The following is a 16686-nucleotide window of genomic DNA, read 5'->3' on the forward strand; positions in this document are numbered from 1 at the left end:
CCGAAAGAGAAGTTATAGACATGACGTGACAATATTGAATGAGGAAGATGTCCTTGTTAAGCAAATTCAACAGGCATGAAGTTCCAGCAAAAGATACAGGTGATCCACCACAGCTGAGCTAGTATTCCCATTTCTTCAGCTTCATTCCGTCGGGAGGGCTACCTTCGACCTTCTTTGCGCCCACTTCCTTCCAGTTTGTAGAAAGGACCATCCCATTAGACTCGACCTACATAAATGGTCGAGATATTGAGCAAAAGTATAGTTGTTTTCATGGAACGCCTAATAACACAGGATTGAATGTTGTGGAGCTCACCAATCTGGCTGACTTTTTATGGGATGAGGCTTTAAAAACAACAATTTATATACTAGATTGTGTTTCTTCAAAAGCTATTACATCAACTCCTTTTGAGTTATGGACTAGACGCAAACCGAGTTTGAATCATTTCAAGATCTGGAGATGTCCTGCAGAAGTGAGGTTGTACAATCCAACATTAGGTAAGTTAGAGTCTAAAACCACTTAGTGCTACTTTGTATCTTACTCAGATTATTCGAAGGGATATTGGTTTTATAATCCAGTGGAGACATAAGGATTGTGGAATCATAAATGATGAAGTTTCTGGAATTCGATGTGGCCGAAGAGCATGGCTGCTCACTGATTAGTGAAGATGATAATATGATGAGATATGCTATGTCTTTTTCCCTATATGTGCGAACGATTATGAAACCTATTGTGCCACAAAATGAACCATTTAACACTGAGAATCCTATTGATGAGACGGCCCCAGATAAAGTTCTTCAAGTTCCTTAGACTTAGAATGAGGTTGCAATAGCCCAACTTAAGAGATCAACTAGAGAAAGGCATTCGGCTATACCATCAAACTATATAATTTATTTGAGAGAGCACAACTACGACATCAGCTGCATTGTAGATCCAGTGACTTATACAAATGATGTTTATTGTCCTCAATCAGATTTGTGGTTGGATGTGATGAAAGACCAAATGCAATCTATGATACATAATGGTGTTTGGGAGCTTGTTGAATTATCGGAAGGTAGTAAACCCATAGGATGTAAATGTGTTTATAAGACTAAAATGGATTTTAAAGAAAAGATTGAGAAATTCAAAGCTAAGTCAGTAGCCAAGAACTTCACTCAAAGAGAAAGAATAGATTATGAAGCAACATTTTCTCCAATTTCTTCCAAAGACTCTTTTAGTCGTCATGGCATTGGTAGCTCATTTTGATATGGAATTATACCAGAGGGACGTTAAAACTGCTTTTCTAAATGGAGACCCTGATAAGGAAGTCTATATGGTGCAACTCGAAGGTTTTATGACAAATGATTCGGTAAGTTCGTATGTAAATTGAAGAATGCTATTTATGGTTTCAAACAAATTTCTAGACAATGGTACTTGAAGTTTTATAATGTCATCACTTCTTTCGGTTTTGTCGAGAATAAAGTAGATCTGTACATTTACAGCAAGGTTAGTGAGAGGAAATTTATTTTTCTCATACTTAATATAGACGACATTTTGCTTGCGAGTAGCGACATAGGATTATTGCATGAGACAAAGCAAATGTTATCGACAAATTTTAACATGAAAGACCTTGGTGAGGCATCCTTCGTTCTTAGCATTGAGATCCACAAGGATCGTTCTAGCCATATGTTAGGTTTATCTCAAAGGGCATATGTTAGTCATATTTTGGAAAGATTCAATATGCAGCATTGCAAGTCAGGAACTGTTCCTATTGCTAAGGGTGACAAGTTAATTCTCTCAAATTATCTTCAATCAGATTTTGAGAAAAACCAATTGAAGGATATACCTTATTTTAGTGCACTTGAAAATATCATATATGCTCAAGTTTGCACCAGATCAGATATTGCCTTTATGCAAGACTTCTGGATAGATATCAGTCAAATCCATAACACAATCACTGGATTGCTACCAAAAAGGTCTTGAGATACTTAAAAAGAACAAGAGATCATATGATGATTTATAGATATGTCCATGATTTGCAACCATTAGCTTATTTGGATGTAGACTTTACTAGTTGTGAGGATGATAGAAAGTCAACAACAAAATATATTTTCATGTTAGCGGAAGGTGTAGTATCGTGAAAAGGCGAGAAACAAAAAGTTATATCATCCTCTATCATGCAAGTAGAGTTTATAGAATGCTTTTTAGCTGCTATTCAAGTTATTTGACTTTGGAATCTCATTAGAGAATTGACCATATTTGATTTTATCGATAGACCCATACAATTATATTGTGATAATAATTATGATGTGTTATTTGTCAATAACAACAGTAGTCTGAAGGGATTTAAGCATATGGAGGTCAAGTTTTTAACCATAAAGGAAATGGTATAGAACAATAACATTGTAGTAGAGCATATTCCTATAGACGATATGTTGGCATATCCACTGACTAAAGGCCTACACCCTTGTATATTTAAGCGACATGTCATGAACATGGGCTTGGGAGAATCATTGGATATTGTCGTTTAGTGGGAGCAGTTTCAGATTTGCTCTAATAAAATTTACATTTGTATTTTGTTACTTTTTGTAACATTTTGATATATGTCGACTCCTTTTGTATGAATTATTATTGAGTTGTGTACATATATCTAAAGAAAATCTCAAGGTATTGTGTAAACCTTGAGTGAAGGCTAAGAGCATCCAATTGTTAGTCATATACATATGTCTCAATTACACATAAAAAAATGTTAACCATAAAGATAAAACATATGTGAGTTCATTAGAACCATAAAGATATTCTTTAATAGCACATCCGATTTTTTTGTGATACTTAAGATAAGAGAATAGTGACCAACAAAGGGAATAACACATAAGGTATAACTCTTTATGATGTGTTATCAATTTGTCACACAATCATATTGACTCCATATTAGTAAAGTTGAGAGCATTTGTGATCATGGAAGGCTCTGTGTATGTATATGCAGTTACTGCCATGATCCGGTATTTGAGGCTTTATGGATCGGATTGACTGTTAAGAATTATCTCTAGATCAACATAATGGTGTGCATACACAATACAGTCTCAGTTAATATAGCCCAAGTAAGAAAATGTAATATTTTTCTTGATGTGAGCTATATTAATTGGGATTGTAATTTACTATTTTTACGAAGTTGATCTAATAAGGTTGGATATAAATTTTATTAACAGTCGAATATGGGCTTGGTTTGTATAGGCCGAGTTGGGCTCAGCCCATGATGAGAAAGCCCGTTTAAAACTCTATAAATAGACTAAGGTCCCTCCTCTAACCCTCACTTTTCGCCTTTCTAAAACACACACCCACTATCTCACATAAAGAAGGGGCAGTCTCATCAAGCTAGGATATTGAGGGCAATAAAGGAGAAGATCTTTAGCGTCGAAGGCTTGGATTGCTATTGTTTTGCTCTAAAATCATGGATTCCAAATCAAGTACACAAATTTTTGTTTTCTCCTTCAAGATGTTCAAGTTTTTAACTATGTTGATCTTGGGAAGCCGTTTCGACGGCCAACATCCTTGACCCAGGATACAAAGAAATACAAGATGCAAAGTGGTAGGAGTATAAAATGTGAAGAGGGTCTTAGGTAGTTTCGTGGCAGTAACGAATCTAATACAAGTGCACCAAAGATAGAGATGGGAAATCCAACCTTAAAAGCACGTAAGAAACATCATCAGCCAAACGTCCTAAACAAAGCAAAACTCATTTATGTCACTACAAAGAATCAATAGTACAACCAATAAAGGAATCTAAAACCATACACGAGGTAAAATATACAATCCAATATTGTCTGCAAACACTATATCATCATTTGCACTTAGTAGTCATGGCACAAGTGGCTAAATTCACACTCAACGCACAATCCATCACGATGCTATTCTTCCTCTTCATCACCTTCAGCAACTTGACTTTGCCTCTCACCTTCGTGTCGCCCTTCAGCGTTAGGACCCTGAGTTCATGTCCATTCCAAGGCTCACTGTGCTTATGATGTTGGGAAAATATGGCTTCAAATTAGATAGAACAATGAAATCGGATCTTTAGGATAATCAAGTCGGACTTTGAGGCATAATATCACTTTCTTTAAAGATTTATTTGCCCCACAATGTTGCTAATGATAACCGGTAAATTTCCTCCAGGATACAATAAAATCTCAAATGAAATACTAGATAGCAATTGAAATATTTCTCCAGGGTTTTTCATGGGAAACAATTGAAATAATGATTGTAGTTTTTTTTTTTCAAAAGAAAACGAAAAAAATGAAAGAATAAGTTAATTTGATCTTAAAACAAACGTACTTATCTTTATCTTTCAAATAGAGGCAACTCTTCAAAAGGTTGCAAAAAAGAGCAAGGCAACCTTTCGTGAAAGGTTGCAAAATGAACAAGTACATCTCAAAGGTTATGTTAAAAAGACATATAAATTCGGAATTAAATAAATAAAAAATAAAAAATAAACGTAACTTTTCGTGAACAGTCCCACTGTTTCAACAATATTTATAGTTAATTTTTATAGAAATAAATCTGAATTTTCAATAAATAAAAATAATTGTCGTCGGTTAGTGACAAATCTTGTCCATGTGCGCACTTACATCTTTTCGATATGGGACAAGGCACCTCTTCATTTGTTTTATAAACAAACTACCAACAATCCTCCACTTTTGTTTATAAAACAAAAATAAGAAATCAAACGTTAGAAATATACAGCTAAAATTTCCATGAGATTAATATACATACAAAAATGTCTCTTTCGAGTTAAACGTTTACTTAGTGCAAGTATTTCAAAACTCTATCAAAGTGACAAGTAGCTCGGCTTTAAACTTGTACTTTTATATAATAAAACTGAATATACCACACATACACTAACCTCTTGTTTCAATGAGAAGTTCTATATTACTCTGCACTATTATGTCATTGTGTTTGATCATGTTTCATAAGTTTTCTAGAAAGCAATCTTAACTTTTGTAAGAAACGGCACCACTTCTAAGCTCATATAGATGAAGTATTTATAATTTGCTTCTATTACTATTAACACATTACAAATTTGTAATATACTTCATTAAGAATTCAATTCAATTTACAAAACGTAACAAACGATACTGACTTCTTATATCGGAACTACGTCAGTATCAAACAATCACATTCAGTAGCTTGTTCTTACTCATTAAACCTTATAACTAGTGATGTTCTAGAAAAATGTCGGGTTACCATTATTGGTGATTTTAATTAAAGGATTTTAGCCCCATTTGTTGTGAGGTCATTATTACCATGTCTCTTGGTAAAGCCTTTGTCAAAGGATTGACAAAATTGTTACTTGACCTCATGTAGACAATTGTTATGGAACAATCTTTAATCAATTGCCTCACGTATTTATGGCCTAGACTACTATGTCTAAATTTACCATTTAGCATTATAAATGCTATTATAGGCTCTTGCCAAAGTAATCTGACTATCATAGTGGATAAAAATAGGAGGTATAGGACTAAACCATAATTTGATATTCGACAACAAATTCCTAATTCATTTGGCCTCGTTCCCAGTTGTCGCTAAAGCAATGAATTTAGATTCTATCATCGAGTAAGTTATGTACATTTGTTTCTTGCTTACCCAAGAAACAACACATTCACGTAATGTGAAAATCCATCTAGAAGTTTCATCTCCCACACTTGTAATCCGACTAACATCAGTGTATAATTCCAATACAATTGAATAGTTATTATAGAACAATCACAAATTATAGTCTTCTTAAGATAACCCAAATGTTCTATACTCAGATTACTAATATACTTACTCAACTTGCGCAATATCAAGTCTAGTATAATGCATCGCATACATTAAAGACCTTATAGCACTAGCATATTTAAATTGTGCTTCTGCTCTACCAGTATTATAATTTAATTTAATACTGAATCAAATGGAGTACACATTTCTTTGAAGCCAAGATGTTTAAATTTATTTCACATCTTTTCCATGTCATCACTTTGGCTTAAAGAATAACTCCCACTATTTTTTAATTTTAACACCCAATAAAGTATCTTCTTCACCCAAATCTTTCATTTTGAAAATGAAAATTAGACACTTCTTAGTCGCAATGATTCTACTCACATAACTTCCAAAATAAGCATATTATCAAAGTATAAACACACTAAAACAGCATATTCTTTAGTGAATTTTAAATAAATATACTTATCTGCACTGGTGCCTTCTTCTCCTAGGGAAGACATGTAAACTCTGTCTTTTTGAAGAATTACCAATTCCCAAGCAACGAGTCCTTTTCGCTGCAAAAGAATAACCAGAGCATTAAATGTCTGCATTACTATTTAGAATGGATAGACTCACTTATCTCCTCATATCGAAGCCTGTGAAGTACACCAACAACTAAATCAGTGGTCAAGCCAATGCCAAGTCTAGTCCAAGGCTTTCTCCATGTCATAATATGCAAAAGAATGATCTATGACGATTTTATACACCATATTGGCATCGCTATCTAAACCATCGTCCTCGATGCCACAACCGTCTTGGAGTCACTCCTATGAAACAATATCATGTGCCGTGGCTCGCTTACTCATCTCTTTTATACCAAAGGTCGAATCTGCTGCTATGAGACTACGGTGCCCAAAAAGAATCATTTGTTGCAATTGTCTTACTGTTTGAATGCCCAAGATGAAGCATCTGTTTCTAAAGTGTTTGATAGAAGAATATGGATTTCATATTTCATTCAATCCGCATCCGGATACTAACTTGATCATCTAGATCCAACTCATGAGTGGATCTTCTGATGATCATCCCAAGTTTATGAACGTATTGTCAAGCAAAGTTATTGACCCTTGCATTTGAACCATAGTAGCGTTGAATCTCTCCAATATGCTTCTCCACCATATTCTCTTCAAGGATTCCAAGACAGATCATGGACATAGTTTGTCGCTAAATCTCACTACAGATAAAAGTGGAACGTTCTTGGCACCACGGCCAATTGCTTCTCTGCCTTGTTTTTATGACAACTATCATTGTATATAAGAAGTGCATGTGATGGACAGGCATAGAGGCCCTTCACTACAAAAAGGCGAGTGCAACCTTGCATGAATAGAGGTCTGGCAGCACAATTTCAGGAGTTAATGGTGATTGACTCTAACTCCATTGATGCAAAATAAATCCTTAAAATTGTTGGGAAAATATGGGTTTGAATTGGGTAGAAAAATGAAGTCGAATCTTTAAAGTAATTAAGTCGGACTTTGAGGCGTAATATCACTTTTTTTAAGAATTTATTTACTCCACAATGTTGCTAATGGTCACCGGCAAATTACCTTCAGGATACAACAAAGTCTCAAATGAGAATACTAGATAGCAATTCTAGTATTTCTCTAAAACCTCTCATGGGAAACAATTGGAAATAATGATTGTAGTTTTTTTTTTCAAAAGAAAATGAAAGAATAAGTTAATTTGATCTCAAAACAAATATACTTATTTTTATCTTTCAAATAGAGACAACTCTTCAAAAGGTTGCAAAAAAGAACAAAGGCAAACTTTTGGGAAATGTTACAAAATGAATAAATACGTCTTAAAAGTTATGTTGAAAAGACATAAAAATTCGGAATTAAATAAATAAAAAAAAAAAATAAATGTAACTTTTCATGAATAATCGCATTATTTTAACAAGATTTATAGTTAATTTTTATAGAAATAAAAATTTTCAATAAATAAAAATAATTGTCGCCGGTTAGTACTAAAGTCAAATGCATCTTTTCTCTTCATTTGTTTTATAAACAAACTACCAACACGTGAGCCTGCTCGATGTCACGTCAACCGTCATGTTGAACTTCGCGGTGTCCCTGGCCTCCCTTTGCAATAGCAGCGTCTCCAACCACCGTGCCGTTGTACGCGAGGCTCATCGTGCCGTTCCCATACTCGAAGCCGCCAAAGTTGGTGTTCTTGATGGTGACTTCTGCGGTGAGCCTCATGTTGAAGGAAAGAGAAGAAGTGTCGTTGCTGGTGCTGAAGCTCTCCAATCAGAGAGGCCGCGCACGCGCATCACGGTGAGGGCCAAGATCAAGATGATGGCAGCTTGCAAGATCACAATGGCCGCCATGTTGGCGAGGCATTTCGTGTTGTTTCCGCCACCCGCCATCGGTGCTACGAAAATGGGTCCTGTGCGATTGTTTCACAAGTTTCTTAGACGAGAAACAAGGGAAGGGTTGAAGATGAATACGTCGAGTTTCGATGTCTTTATGCTTTGGGAGCGTGAAGTGAACATATAGGGGAAAATTAATTGAAGTGCGGACAAGAAGACCCGGCCTTTCTTTGGCAAATTTCATGAGGAAGCTTCTGCTGGGCATTTACTGGGTCAATGGAACAGGACTTGATAAAAACGTCTTGGAGAGACAACTTTCCTTGCGCAGCCTACGACAATCAAACTTCCTTAATTAACTGCACAACATTATATATTTGATAGACTAGAAAGGTCCCCCAACTTAAGATTTGAGAATTTCCTTTCGAGAAAAGGAATGACCTCATTTGACACATCCATTGTGAGATCAGCAAACGTGACTCAAGTAAACTCGTTTTACTTTTTAGTGTTATGACATAATTCAAGAGCCTAAAATCGATCGACCGATGCAAATGGCGTAGTAAGTAACGTGACAAAGTTGTAAGTCGTCTTTGAATGAATAAGCTATTCAAACACGACCTCTTTATGCTATATGGGTCGATGACCAGCTGCAAGACAGTGGCGATCCTCTATTCCATGGACCTTCCCAATCACTCAGTATTCAACACCACCCCACCACCGACCCCCCGCGCCGGTAGAGAAAATTCAGTCTGTTTTTTGGGACAACCACCGACGGATTTGTCTCAGCTAATACCCTAAAATATCATTTCTATATAAAAACATCAACTGTATTTGTTTCCCATGATACTTACCATTTTAAGCAAAAACGCATAATCGAGTCGTCTCCTGGCTAGGAATTATTTCTCCAACAGTAACCGTCACCGATACAAATCTTAATTTTCAGCTGCACATTCGTGGGAAGAAGCCACTGAGGCCACCGGGCCCGTGCTTCCGCTGGCTAGGGTGCATACAGTGGACTATTGCGCTACTTCCTTCCTTGATGACTTATTTATAGAAACAGAAAGATCGTCCCATTGCATTTCACAACTGAATATTACCAAAGAGTCTGCCTCGGCTTCTTCACGCTGACACGAAAAGCAAACTAATTCTATACAATTCACCAAGGACAAAGTGATAGGAACTGCCAAATATTCTTAGGATGTTCACGTAAAGATACAGACCCCTCACTGCCAAAAACAACAAACAAACTGCCAACAGCGCATTACTAGCGTTCATAGATCCACTACCAAAGAAGTAACCCAAAGCCCGAAAGATACCGTTATGGACATGGAGGGACAATATTGAATGAGGGAGATGTTCTCGGGCATCAAGTTCCAGCAAAAGATACAGGTGATCCACCACAGCTGAGCTAGTATTCCCATTTCTTCAGCTCCATTCCGTCAGGAGGGCTACCTTCGACCTTCTTCGCACCCACTTCCTTCCAGTTTGTAGAGAGGACTGTCCCATTAGACTCCACCTACATAAATGGTCGAGATATTAAGCAAAAGTATAGTCGTTTTCATGGAACACCTAATAACACAGGATTGAATGCTGTGGAGCTCGACAATAATAAGTCTGAAGTCTGACAAGACGCTTATCATCTGCTTAACCAACACAATTTCAAAATGCAAATTAAGGTAAATGCACCCAGTAAGAAGAGCATATTTGAGGAGCTAACATGCAGAAAGTAAATTAAAGATCTAGAGTCTCTGGAAATATTGCAAGCACGAGAGAAAAATGAGAAAACGGCAGGACCCAGTAAAGGATAAAGTTTCAGATCAGGCTAGAGAGAGAGGCTCCTGAAGAAATGGAGGTTGAGAAATATTATTGGATGTCTCCAGAGACCATGGAGGGTGATAGAGCAGTTGTAAAGTAATTATAAAATGTACTAATTCGCATGACTTCTGAGATGCAGCAGAGAAGTAATGCTCTTACAAATGATTTTGTCATAGCCCTTCTTGCATCTTCATCTGCATTCGAGAATATATCTCGGAAAAGCTTGTTCAAAGCTGCATCACCATCAAGCTTCTCATCCTTCTCCTAAAATTATGCAATAATGCAGTTAAGACATTGGATAAAGCAAACAAAGAATAAAAACTGCCATGGACATTAAGAAATCATTAGCAGTGTCCAGTACTTCCGCCTTGACTTGGGCTTCCAGCTTGTCCCAGTCTGCAACTTTATTTTTCGAAGATGGATATGCAGGTCTGGCTGGTCCGGCTGGTCCAACTGCAAAAAAATAAGAAAGGAAAAAATAGCTGATTCGCTAGCCAGGGGGGGAAAAAACTAACCAGAAAAGTCGATGGTTTCTCTCATTCAACAAAAACATCAGACAACAGTTAAATTTGGGTTAGCTAACAAATTAAGAAAGGCACCTACCTGATGGCACAATAACTTTCTGTGGAACTGTAGCTTCTTTGCTATATTCAAGAGACTTCCATTGGATTGCTTCAGCTTTTGCAAGACGGATCTCAATTTTAGTTGATAATATTTGGTATCTACACTTTTCAGGTACTACCTGATTTGGATCATATAAAACATCCAACAGTAGTTACAATGAAGTAGAAGCAAAATTTCAGCAAGCCAAAGCTTAGTTTTTTCACAATAGAAAGACAAGTAAAAAAAAAATCGAATTCATTTCCATATGGAGACTGAACCAAGGGAGCGGGTTCAGAAGAGAAAATCTGATGCAAATATTCCTGAGGATATCCCCAAACAAAAGAGCAGACTATGCACTTGCAAAAGCTTCGCCTAAGGGCAATTAGCCAATCAAATCAAAAGCAAGTGTTACGACAAGCACTATCGCAACAGAAGCCTAAAACGAATTATTGTCACATGGTTAAATCATATGCAAAATAAGAAAATGAGCTGCATTTTAATTAGAAATCGAAAGGAGCTCTTCGCAGTACCTTCTGAAACAATCTAGGTTGAAAGTAATATGCGTCTTCACTGGGCACATTGATCTTCACACTTAACTACAAGATAATTATATTCCCTCATGTCATCTACATAATAAAAAAAATGGCAAAAGGAAAAATACATTCTACTTCCAGTAAAAGAATTCTTTGTGAGATGAAACATACAATTTGTTCACCAAACTCAACGTGTGCATCCTCTGGCGCAACACCCTTTGCAAATATTGTCACAACAACTTCCTCAGGTTTCTGATAAAATTCATGTCTGTTGAACAATGAATTGTCCCGTCATGTGACTGGAAAAGCACTTTTTGGAAAATGAACTATGAAAAGCTACACTAAATATTGACAAACTTATATCATGTAAACTGCCACACGATGATGAGGAACAGGTACTTACAGACAACAACAAGAAGACCACATTTGCAAGGAGAAAAGCTTTAAATCAACTCCAATTTCTAGTCTAAGTTTACTAGTTATCCAAGTTTGAAAGATAGCTGATCATCATCTTGAATTTATTATTTTCAAGATTTGTGTAGTAGGGTCACAGCAACTAACTTGATTCTTCTTTATGTTCGCATGCAAGCTTCGAATCCGCACATCAATGACCAAAACCAGGAGAATATCTTGACTTTCAACTAACAATGAGAAACTTCACAATTGGCCATGTGCACTCAATAATCATGGTGCAAAGCCAGGTTGTACGTAGACATCATAGGTAATATTGCAAGAACCTGAATTTGGGCTTGACTGGTTCGACTGCATTAGTCTGCTGTACCGTTCCATGCTCTTCCTGAATTTCTTCATCTGCTTCAGCAATTTGTTCAGATGGCAGGGCAGTTTCAGAGGAAGGTGGGGCACCATCATGTGCCTTCTGATCAGTTATGTCCTCTGTGGAAGCACCAAAAATCAAAATTCAAGAATATAAGCAAACTTCACCCAGTAAGCTAGCTTGCACCTACAACAAATCTTGGACAATAAATATTAAAATGCATAGACAAGGACAAGATAGACAATAAGGGCAGCATGCAAGCCAACGCAACACACAGCACAGAGAAAAATATTCACAAAATCCAAGAATGATGCTAAAACAGGGGCAACAGCCTGATTCTGATTCTAAGACTATAAAGGCAGAAAATTAACTAATTAAATATGTGCAAATGTTAACAAGTCATGCACATTATAATGAAAAAAAGTCGTCTCATATCTTTACCGATTCTTCTGTTGACCTGGTTAACAACCAGCACGGTGTTGTTTAAATTAACATTTTATGCTGTTCTTCAACTTTCTCAGTCAAGACAACCATGAGACCCCAAAAAAATTGACATAGGTGTCACCATGACAGAGTCTGTTTATGAGTACAACAGTACACATCTTTAGGAATTCTCTGCATCTTTAGGAACTCTCATGAAGTTCCAAAAAAGTAATTCTCACCAAAAAAATTTCCATATAACAGGGACACACAACTTTCTGAGCATTCTTATAAGAAGATTAGAGCCATGTAAGAAGGTGCTATGATATCCATCTCGCTATGCTGGAGTCTAGACTTAGCTCAAAGAGATAGGAAGGTAAAGCTGATTTGGTCCTAAAGGAGATGATAGGGAGCCAGACCATGCATTACTCACCACTTCCATTCTCCCAAAGCAAAATAAAAATAAAAAGAATTAGAGAATCCTCAAACCCGTAGAAGCTCCTATTTTCAGGATTCAGTAAAAACTATTTCCAGTACATTTCCATAATTCAAGTCTCCAATAATTCAGCAAAGATTTAAGCCCTCATGAGGTCAATGTGCTTATGATAAAAAAAAAAAAAAAAGGCTAAAAACTCATAACAAAACACTGAAGACGGAGACGATCGCAGTCTCTTTTTTTCTTTTTTTTTTTTTTTTTTTTTTTTTTTTGGGGGGTGTTAGAGCGATGTTAGAAATAACCAACAAGCTGCATTGGAGGAGGCAAAGACCAGCATGCCAACACGATGACCACAACGTATAGACAAGTTTTGAACAGTCACTCAATCAGAGAAACCTTATTTTGATTACTAGAGGCTGTCACAAGTGCAAACCTGCAAGGTGCTTCTTGCATTCCTCAATTAGCTTGGCGAATCTCGAATCATCTTCTGACAGAGAAGCACCCTTTTCAAGAGCTGCCTTGGCAGTGTGATATTCTTCAAGCTTCATACAGGCAGAACTGGAAACAAATAGTACAAATGAAACATGTGGGGACTAGGGTTAATACTCCATAGAAGTACTAGATCAAAAGAAATCTGTATATACACACTCAGGAGTATTCATTGAATGCCTCCAAAGCAATATCTAGAAATGGAAGTAAATAATCCTAGATCAGCGAATGCAAGCGAGCAATCATATTCCATCCAATTTATAGTGGATCAATATCAACAGTGCAATTGCATTAAGGGTTATCAAACAAACACACGAGTCATCGTTAAAGCTACGTAAAAAGAAGCAGAAACACCTAAAATAGCATCATCAAATGATCGACTGCACAAACTTCAGATACGAGAAAAGGAAAGTGTAAAACTTTCTGACTAAATAGACCGAGTAAAAGAGACAACATTCCAGCTCGGTCGGGCGAAGAAGCTTACTCACCCTTTCCGCAGGTATGCCTTGACCATCGTGGGATCCAATTCGATCGCCTTATTCGCATCGGAAACGGCCTCTGATGAAAAACAAAACACAGCATAAACGTTAATCAGAAGCACGTCATCCAGGGCAATTGCAAAAGAACATCTCCATCAAGAAAGCAGAAACCACTTCCGTTCCAAAACGGCGACGAAAAGATCCGAAATCCATCCGTAGCGTTCCTACCAAAGGAAAAACATTTTCTCGGGTCTAAAGTCACAAAGAAGCAGCATTGAGATCATCCAAACTGGACAGCAATGCTAGTAAAGCTCGCCTCCCCAAAGCAGACCCAATACTTTTTTCGGTTCTTTTCCCTCTTCCGGGGTTAACGAGCGGGTCGACGACGAACGTGCAAAATACAAGCGGGCAAGAAAAGCAGGCCAAACTCAAAAAAACCGCTTTTTCCCGGCAAAAAACACGCAAGAGTTCAATTCGACGCCATCGTCACGAAAAGCAAGCACCACAAACGGAGCTACTCGACGAAACACTCCCCGAGATCGCGAGGCGGAGGAAGGGCCGGCGGCGAGGGAGCGGCCCCTCCTCCGCCTCGCCTACCGCGTACGGCCCAGCAGGCCTCGAAGGACCGACGGAAGCCGAGACGATCGAGGAAAAACAGGGGATCGAAACCCCCTCCCCCACCGGGGGACTCACCGGTGAAGCTGCCGAGCTTGATGTGGGCCTGGGCGCGGTCGGCGTACAGATCGGCGTTCTTGGGGTTGGAGTAGATGGCCTGGGAGAGGAACTCGACGGCACCTTCGAAGTCGTCGTCGAGGAACGCGGTCTTCGCCTTCTCCGCGAGATTCGTCGCCATTCCGCCGGTCGCGAGGGAGCCTCCGGTAGCCGGGTCGTCGCGGAGTCAACCGAGAAGAGGACGAAGACGAAGAAGAAGAAGAAGAATAGCAAGTAAGGAAGGGCGAGAGTGCGAGTGCGAGAGCGTGGGTGGCTCGATTTAAAAGGAAGGACGATTAATAATTGAGTCTTTTTTGACTGACGGGAGGGAGGGACGGACGGGAAAAAAAAGCAGGAATTCTAGACACTTCTTCTCTGGGGAGAGAGGGGGAAAAGGGGGTGGGAAATAGGGGAGAAAACCGAAGGAATCTTCCCTCCTCCTCCACCGTAGTTGACCATTGACTCCGCCCCGCCCCCGTCGTCTCCGTGTACGTACGTCGCCGGAACGGGAGCGAGTGTATAATACGGGTAAAGGTGATCGGTTTGCTGATGCGCCGGATGCGCCCTTTTGCTCTTTCCGGTTCGAGAAGCGTCTGCCCGAATTATCTAAATATAATTGTAACGAGTAAAGAAGACCACTTGACCTTTGATGGGTCACGGGATGGTATTCCCCTTTTTTGGGTCGAGGGCATTCCCGATTAATTATTTTATAAAGAGTCGGAAAAATCCTAAATTAATACAAAATTTCATATTAATACATTTATCGTAAATTTACTCTTTATCAATTTCGGTGAAATTTTATCATGACACATGACAATCGCAACTATATCGATGTGGAATTTTACAAAGTTGTGATTTTTCGTGATATTCATATACTCGCGGTAAATTTATTCTATGAAATTTTTACCATGACATATGAGAGTTGCAAGTATATCGATTTGAAATTTTATCAAGTTGTAATTTTTCGTGATATTAATTCAATTTGACAAAATTAATAAATGGTAAATCGTATAGTCAAAAAATTAATCTTAAATTTCATCAACGTACCAATTTGAAATATTTTGTATTAAAAAATTTAGTCTTATTTTTTAATATATCAATTTGTGATTTTTTTTTTTTTAATATTAATTCTTTTTTTTTATTTGAAAAGTTGTCTAATCAAATTATCTACATAAAATTAACAAATAAAGAGGACGCCACTCCCCTTGATAGATCGCGATATCTACTTTTTTTCAAACTATTGAAAATATTCTCAACTAGCTATTTTATAAATAATCCATCGAGGACGGATTCGTGAATTTCCGTATTAGCTGTCACGCGTTTTAATTTTGTGAAATTTGAATCTCACAAGAAAAGTTCGAACCTTATACAATTTATGCAAAAGTTTCTCGGCAATGCGTACGTTTCGATGTCGCCTTTTCCGTGACCACCGGCTTTAACCAATCAGTGGGTCCTTCCCGTTCATCGGACGGCTTACGTTGCTCCGTCACAATCTGGCCGTCCAAACTACATTCTAAACGAGCCTTCGCAGTCCCGGCCGCGCAGCATAGGATAATAGCCCATTCTTACCCAATGTAGTTTTTGTCTCGTAATGTACAAGCACAGAGGCAAAATAAAGAGGCCAAAGTCAAGTCAACCACAGGCCCGAACCAGGCCCAATCTCCACCGAACGAGGAGGAGGAGGAGGAGAAGATTGGAAAGTTCCACGTAAAAGAAGACATTGTCCTAAAATTTACTTGCACAAATTAGGTAATTTTTCCAAGAATCTAGCCATTGTCGGTAATCCTCTGTAATTGGAATACAAATTTTATCCAAATTCTCGACCCCCACATTGCAATATCAATTATAGATTTATTCACTTTCACCTCTATAACGGTCGAAACAAAGATAAAGTCGATTACTAATTTAAGCAAGATTAGAGTCCAAGTCAATGTTAATCGAATTTTAACGAATGGTGTGAAATTTATGCAACTAAGTATGGTAAGGTGAAGCTGAATCACAATTTAGAGAAAACAGGACTCTATTTTCTCAATAAGATCCGACTCACCTATCTTGAAAGATTTTATATATACTCAAACGATGTCAATTAATTATTCTCGTTTGCTCCCAATGAGTAAATCAATTTGCTCAAATTAGGATGGCACTTTTGTAATAATGAAATAATCACGGAAATGTGTTGAAGCACGGATTCAATAATTCATGATATTTGAGAAACTTCATTACTTGTATTGGATTTCATTTTATTCTAACAAGGAGAATGTGTAATTTCTATACTTTATTTCTATTCTTTCCCCTTTTTTATATCCCACTACGTGTAAAGACCATGTCCTTACCTTGTTTGGATAAGCAAAGA

General features: G+C 37.7%; 1 protein-coding gene across 1 annotated transcript; it reads right to left on the reverse strand.

Moving 5' to 3' along the window:
* Window positions 1-9125: 9125 nt before the first annotated feature.
* LOC104441710 (protein SGT1 homolog) lies at window positions 9126-14607 on the reverse strand. Its single transcript, XM_010054902.3, has 10 exons — window positions 14316-14607; window positions 13632-13701; window positions 13088-13212; window positions 11761-11917; window positions 11195-11291; window positions 11021-11086; window positions 10491-10629; window positions 10249-10340; window positions 10047-10151; window positions 9126-9588 (listed from the first exon to the last, which is right to left on the reverse strand). Exons 1-10 carry the CDS (start codon window positions 14473-14475, stop codon window positions 9481-9483), a joined length of 1119 nt encoding a protein of 372 aa, XP_010053204.2. The 5' UTR covers window positions 14476-14607; the 3' UTR covers window positions 9126-9480.
* Window positions 14608-16686: the final 2079 nt, after the last annotated feature.

The sequence above is a fragment of the Eucalyptus grandis genome, chromosome 4 (assembly GCF_016545825.1).
Source record: "Eucalyptus grandis isolate ANBG69807.140 chromosome 4, ASM1654582v1, whole genome shotgun sequence".
NCBI lineage: Eukaryota > Viridiplantae > Streptophyta > Magnoliopsida > Myrtales > Myrtaceae > Eucalyptus > Eucalyptus grandis.

Coding starts and splice junctions, on each gene's coding strand:
- LOC104441710 (XM_010054902.3), bottom strand. CDS start 14,475: ATGGCGACGAATCTCGCGGAGAAGGCGAAGACCGCGTTCCTCGACGAC. Junction 11,292..11,760: donor CCAGTCAAGCCCAAATTCAG/GTTCTTGCAATA, acceptor ATTGTTCAACAG/ACATGAATTTTATCAGAAAC. Junction 9,589..10,046: donor GGGCTATGACAAAATCATTT/GTAAGAGCATTA, acceptor CCATTTATGTAG/GTGGAGTCTAATGGGACAGT.